The 6,792-nt window shown below is 35.7% G+C and overlaps 1 protein-coding gene across 1 annotated transcript in view; it reads right to left on the bottom strand.

Annotated features, from left to right (window-relative positions):
• Nucleotides 1-2,111: 2,111 nt before the first annotated feature.
• The window catches only part of GAS2L3 (growth arrest specific 2 like 3), a 31,127-nt gene continuing 26,446 nt past the window's right edge, over nucleotides 2,112-6,792 (bottom strand). Inside the window, exons 8-9 of the mRNA XM_070407942.1 lie at nucleotides 5,429-5,536; nucleotides 2,112-3,920 (exon numbers count right to left, since the gene is read on the bottom strand). Of these exons, the coding sequence (XP_070264043.1) occupies nucleotides 2,655-3,920; nucleotides 5,429-5,536 (1,374 nt within the window). The 3' untranslated portion in view covers nucleotides 2,112-2,654. The remainder of the gene's footprint in view (nucleotides 3,921-5,428; nucleotides 5,537-6,792) is intronic.

Below are 6,792 nucleotides of genomic sequence, written 5' to 3'. Positions count from 1 at the left end.
GAAAGTTAGAGGAAATCTAATTTATCAAGGCATTTTGAAGATATAAGCATTAAACACCTAGTGTAAGCCCAAACAATGTAAAAACAATCAGAATTTCATGTTCCTCTGAAGATTAATTGGATATATTAGTCATGTTAACATAGCAAAAAAAAACCTTATTCCATTCTTTTTTGAAAGTACACATTTCTTCTTCTAGTTACTTCAGTAATTTAAGCTTAATATTAACTTATTAAATATTAAACACAAAATTGCTTTTATAATCTTGCACTATTATTAAAAAGAAATAAAAACTTCTTTCCAACTTCAGCAATATATTTTTTTAATTGTGAAAATGATTAGAGACACTAGCTCTTCTTTAACAGCATTTGAAAATAAATTTGAAGAAAGTATCTTTCAGGCATTATTTCAAAAAACCTTTATTTTAGGATAAAATTCATTCAACATGACTATAAATGGAGAAATTCCCTACTAATGAAAAATAAGGCTATTTACAAATGAATTTCCAATTTTAAAAAACACACATAATTCTTGGAATTTATGCGAGGTGTCTGGGATACTCATATTCCTGAAGACTCTTAACACAAAAGTTCACATATTGTAAAATTTACTTAGATTCATAGCTTGGCTATAATATCATTTACTTTTTTTTAATTCTAGAAGTTACTTATATAGAAGTATTGTTTCCTCTTACAAGGAAATAAACTCCTTCTTCTTCTTTGAAAGGTAAAATTCTTCCTCTTTGAAAGATGCATTAAATATTACTGATCATTAAAAATGGAAGCTTCTAAGCTTCTATCATTTCTTGAACATTGACTTCACTTTCCAAAGATGTACATGTTATCTCTCAATGCCCAGATCAACAGAACTAAGCCAAATATTTGGTGACTGTCTCTTTTATGAAGAAAAGCATTAATTATCCCCAAAACTAGCTTGCATATATTTTTTATTTTAACTATATACCTCAAACAAAAGGTCATTAGTTTTATACAGTTTTCTTACTTTATAATCTATACAGCATTAGTAGTCAGCTTAAGATGCTTATTCTCTGATTGCACATTCGTGTAAACCATTATTTTTCCTTAGAAAACACATTACAGTTTAAAATAGAGAAACACAAACCTCAATATTGAATATAATAACTGATAATACTGTAAAGTTATTAAAAATACCCCTAAAACTTCTGAAAGTACATTAATGTTTTAAATATTCACAATCTCTTAGAAAGCAATTTACAACATCATCTTAGATTGATGGAGTCTCTGCGGTAATACATGATCTATTCTTTGAAGAATCTGACTACAGAGCAGAAAATGTTGCATATAAACTGTTACTTGTTATTGCAAAACTGAAGACAGCATGATTTATAAAAGAAAATTAATGTAGTTGGAAGAATCTAATTAAAGCTGGCATTGTGCCTTCTAAAGAAAAATAACCACATGAAAGAATTTTTATGTAGCACCATTCTAAGCTTCTTTATTGCCTTAACTTTAAGACTGTTAAAATGTAATTCTGATGTTATATTAATGTAAAAATTCATATCTGCACTGGTAGGAAATTACGTTATTAAAAATATTTTCAATATGCTAAAAGCTACTAAATCAGTTTCCCCTTTCCCACTGCACAACATCCATCTAAAATGAAATGCATAAATTCTTATAAATAATATATAAAAACTTAGATTTTACTAAATTTCTGTTGACCTTTCAATACCTTAACTTGTTTCTTTTTTTAAACCAAAAATACTGGTAACAAAATATTACCAATGTTAATAAGTCGGTTAAAAAATAGTTCCCACTGGACCAGAGTGGCTCAGTGGTTGAGCATTGATCTATGAACCAGTAGGTCATGAGTTCAATAGCCAATCAAGGCACATGCCTGGGTTACAGGCTCAATCCCAGGTGAGGGACATGCAGGAGGCAGCTAATCAATGATTCTCTCTCATCATTGATGTTTTTATCTGTCTTTCCCTCTCCCTTCCTCTCTGAAATCAAATTATATATATATATATATATATATATATATATATATATATATATATATATTTAAAAATCAGTTCCCTCTGATTTGGGAAGCTTAAAAAAAAGTAGTAAGAAAATTTACCAAACCCAGAATAACACCAACTTAATGAGCGGCAGCCATTGGTACTTAGTGCTGTTTGATCAGACAATCCTGATCAGAAAATAAAGTTAGGTGCCTTTTGAAAGACAAGTGCCAAACTGTTGCTATTTTACTAAAATGCAGCAGCTAATATTAAAAGCACCACCGTTGCTACTAGCAGGTATGCAACCTCTCTATAAAAATATAAACCTATACTTAATATTTAAAAATATAGCAACCGTAGTTATAGCTGTAGTAGTGTTATTTCACTTTACAGTCCCCTTAAAGGGCAGACATTAACAAAGATTCTATTATTCATATGAACCTTGTGGCAATTTTACAGCTGCCTGCCTCAAGATATGGAGACCTCAGATCTGGAATTCTGATGAGCCCTCTCCTCACCACCCCTAGCACCATCCCAACCTGCACCCCCATACTACTGGACTTAATGTCTAAACCAATTTGGACAAGCACAAACAGAACCTTTTATCTTGTGAAGCTAACACATTCACTCTCTTCTTTTTCTGTGTTGTTTTTTTTAAATGGCACATTTGTATTTATTTCCTAGGCTTCTTACTTCCAGTCATAACAAAATAGTGATCATCACCTTCCTTTTTCTTTGCAGTTGGCTTTTTATCCCCACTCACTGCTTCCTTAACAGATGAGGGTGGTTTCCTGGTGGGAGCTGGGGCTTTGCCACCTTTGGGAGGCCCTCTGGCTGAATGCGGGCCCCTGGTGGCAGTCTGTGCTGCCTTCGACACCGCGTGTGCTTTGGCAGAAGACTGGGGAAGACTCACGACGGAGAGCGGGGTGCGACCAGGGGACTTGGAGGAGCCGGGTCCTGTCTTCTGAGGCTGCTTTTTGGCAAATGAAACTACCTTCTTATCTTTCGGTTCCTGTGCTTCTGCAGGAGTGACTGAGGATACACAAAGTGGCTGGTTTAAGTTCAAGGCTGACTTAAGTTTCTGTGCTGGCACTGCCCCTGCTTGCGGGGCTCCGTCTGAAGGCTGAGACCGTGTTCCTAGACCTGGGGTTACGGTTTTGGAACTGGGTTTCGTCATTTCTGCAGGGGACTGGACAGAAGGAGAAGGTTTAGGTAGCTTCGGACACTTTGGTGATGAATTCAAATGTGCAGCTGAGTGATATACTGTATTATCCCTGGAGGATATATGATTGTGTTTTAAATGCTTTAGTTGCGTTTTTCCTGAAAACTTATTTGGCAAAAGTGTAGAATCAGGCACATCTCTTGATTTCTGGGCTGGAGTAAACTTGGCCTTCGGGGTGTTGGGTGATGAGATACATTTTCTCAATGCCTCAGATCCACAAGGTGCAGTTCTTGGTAAGGCCGGGGACGAAGTGCTTTTACCTCCTAAAGTTAAAGGAGCAAGTGAAGACGCTGCATTGTGGGAAGGAGCCTGTGGCGTCTTTGCTGTGCCTTTTGAAGATTTGAGTTTGAGATGAGAAGATGCTGCTGGGGGATGTGGCGTTTTTGAACGGACTGACACGGAGCCCGGGTGACCTCCTTTCAGGGGAGGTGCTGGCAGCTTTTCTTTGCTCCTTGGAATACCAACTGGCGTGCCCGGTTTTGATTTTTCTTTCTGAATCATGCTAACTGCTGACATCGGATTCATTTCAGGAGGCTGGGGTGTCCTGGCAGGTGAATCAGGCACATTTTCATTAGAAACGCCTTTTTGAAACGCTAGAATTTTTTGTTCTAGTGTAGCAAACTGTAATATTCGACAGGGGTCATATTTAAGCAAAAATCCTTGAAGAGTATCCCAGCCTCCACCAACACGGACCATGACATGTTTTCCATGAAGCATCTTTTCCCCAAAAGAAAGTAAAAAACAAAGTTGTAAAACCATAACGTTCCCAGTTACAATTCATTAGTTAGTAGTCACAATTTGTGATGTCTGTGATCTATGAAATTCAGATATTTGCCAATAAATTTACTATAAATTGACAGCTCCTTCTTTGTATTATTGAAGGAATAAATTTAATCCATATCGAATCATGTAACTGACAAACAGCATCCCCCAATTTGTAAAAATATATTTACACACAACTTGCATCCTAAACAATCCAAATTACTAATATACAAAGTTGCAAGGGCAATCTTGTTCAACAAAGAATTGAATATTGAAGGAATAAAAGAGAGGAGAGAAAGGAGAAATGGGAATTTACAGGAAAAAAAGCCTCATAAAAAATAAATTATTATGAAAGATAACAATCACTAAAATGTGTACTTCACAATTTAATAAATTACTTTCATATGTATTATATCAATTTAAATCTTCAAAAACTTTGAAATAATTTATTACTAGTTCTTCGCAGATGAGAAAATTATGGCTCTGAGTGATTAAGGAAATTGTCCCAAATCACACAGCTTGGCCTGGCCTCAAATACACCAGGCTTCCCCAACCCAAATGGTGCTTTTGTCCAGATAAGATACATCCTGAGTCTGTTAGTGCAGAACAAGCTGGATTTCAGCCCCCGGACACTCATCCATTAAGCAGGAAAATCTGCACAACTGTATGAGATTGCCCTAAAAATTTCACCTCTAAACCCCATGCTCTGTGACTATCGCTATGTCACACTGCTTTAAAAAGAGAAAGCAAACTCAAAGAAAGTACACATAAGTGTTTCTGCGTGTTGGGGGTAAGGGGAAGTAATGATAATATATAAAGTAAAAGAAAATATGGATGTCAAAATTATTTTTAAATACTTTTATATTCTATTCCTAAGTTAGGAATAAAACAGCTCTTTTATCCGAAGTAGACAGAATGCTGAACAGTGAAACTTCAATCTCCTCAGCAAAGGAGATGATCAGTTGCAGACTGCGGATGGGACAAAGGAAGGAAATGAACGTGTGTATCAGCATATTGGTATATATATCAATGCTGTGTCAATGTAAAAAGGTCTTATACTTAACACACAATGTGTATATTACTATAAATGGCAATGTTTCTATTTTCTTTTCTTATTACTGACATTTAATCAGATTAGATGTGTTGGTTTTTTCTTATGATGATGAAAACTGATTCCTTTTTAGAAAATCTGAAAAATGGAATAAGTTACCTGAGATATACAAACATTTCCCCCCAATTATATTCGATGTCAGAATAGTCTCCTATAGTTAGCAGTTTGTGTGTTAAAGGTGTTAACCTAAATTCATTATATATTCATGAAAGCAATTTTTTTGGACAGTGAAATTCTGTCATTAATAACATCAATTTTTTAAAAAGTAAGAGCAGAATAAAAGATTGGTTAAGCAATAAATCCAATTTAAAAACAAGATCTGTATGTAGATAAAATTAAATGGTGGACTTACCCTTATAAAGAGTATTTTATCTCCTAGTCGGTACCGTCCTTCAGATAAGTATTCAATAGAAAACCGATGAGAACAACTGCAAGGGGGATCTTCAGCAATGTGTGTAACCTGAGATTAAAAATAAGTAACAGCTAGTGCTTGTGACAGAAAGTATTTTGTTCAACACTAAAATGCAAGGTTATTTGATAGCTGGGAAAGTCAAACTCAAAGATAAAAGTTTAAAGACAATTCAACTTTTAACTATCTCTTCTCCTTCACTGGTTGACAAGTATTGAGATTAGACGCTGGCTGACCCATTAAAACTAGCAGCGCTGCAGTCCCGAGTCTCTCTTTCTCGCCCCAGTGCCGGGCTTGTGGTGCCCCCCGACCACGGGAGAACGCCTGTGAACGTGTACAGCAGTAGAATCCATTCAAAGCACATTCACTGAGCCACATTAGTTCATTAAGTTTGAATTCTTTTAAGCCCTGGACTAATGTATCTGTGTCAAATCAAAGATGGGCCAGTCAGATGAAGCTTATGTAAAAACTCTCATTTGTCCCTAACACTGTGCTAACTTAATATGAGGGACTATCTAGATCTATTCCAAAGTTACTTTTAAAATAGGCAGAGACATTTATATCTATCCACCCAAGATGGGGTAAAATTCTTTAAAAATGCAATGCAAGAGGCATTTTCTATAAGTGCTCACTTTGTTTCAATAATCTGCTGAGGAGATGAGAGTCGGGGAGAAAACCCTACTTCTACCCCTCAAGAAGCTTACAAAATTTTTAATTGCAGCAAATATCTATAAAATGATAATAACTAGAATATAAAACATACTATAGACTGTTATTACATTAAACAACACTTTCCAAATGTTTATTAGTAATAACTTATTTCTTTAAAATTTTGTAAATTAAGCACTTTCATAAAGTACTACAATCCAAAAAGACCACAAAATCTAAGCAACAGCTGAAGCAGAAACAATGTTTGATACTCAGCTCATCTCCATTCCTTGTCATACTGTAGTCATTGCAGAAGGCACAGCCTGACCAAGTGCAATTCTATTAACTTCTACGTAATGATAAACAGCTAAAGTTAAGAAGACTTTCCAGTTGAGACTCGCCATCTAACATATATTCTGTCACAGGGGGCGTCATGAAAATCCCCATCAATCGGCTCCCACAACTTTCTGCCACCTGTATTCTCCAAGTACCAGTGTACCTTTTACTTAGACACCTTAGCAGCCCAGAATTCTCTCTCCTTGTCAGAATTAGAATTCCTGCCAATCCTACCTTCTAAATAGAAAAATACCTGTGCTCCTTTTGCCTTATTTCCACTACTACTGCTCGAGTTCAGGTTCTCATCATCCTGTGCCTGGATT

Source organism: Myotis yumanensis, unplaced genomic scaffold (genome assembly GCF_028538775.1).
Source record: "Myotis yumanensis isolate MYYU_CA2020_CCGP unplaced genomic scaffold, mMyoYum1.0.hap1 SCAF_3, whole genome shotgun sequence".
NCBI lineage: Eukaryota > Metazoa > Chordata > Mammalia > Chiroptera > Vespertilionidae > Myotis > Myotis yumanensis.
The sequence above is the reverse complement of the archived record's forward strand: the minus strand, read 5'-3'. Positions and strand labels throughout refer to the sequence as shown.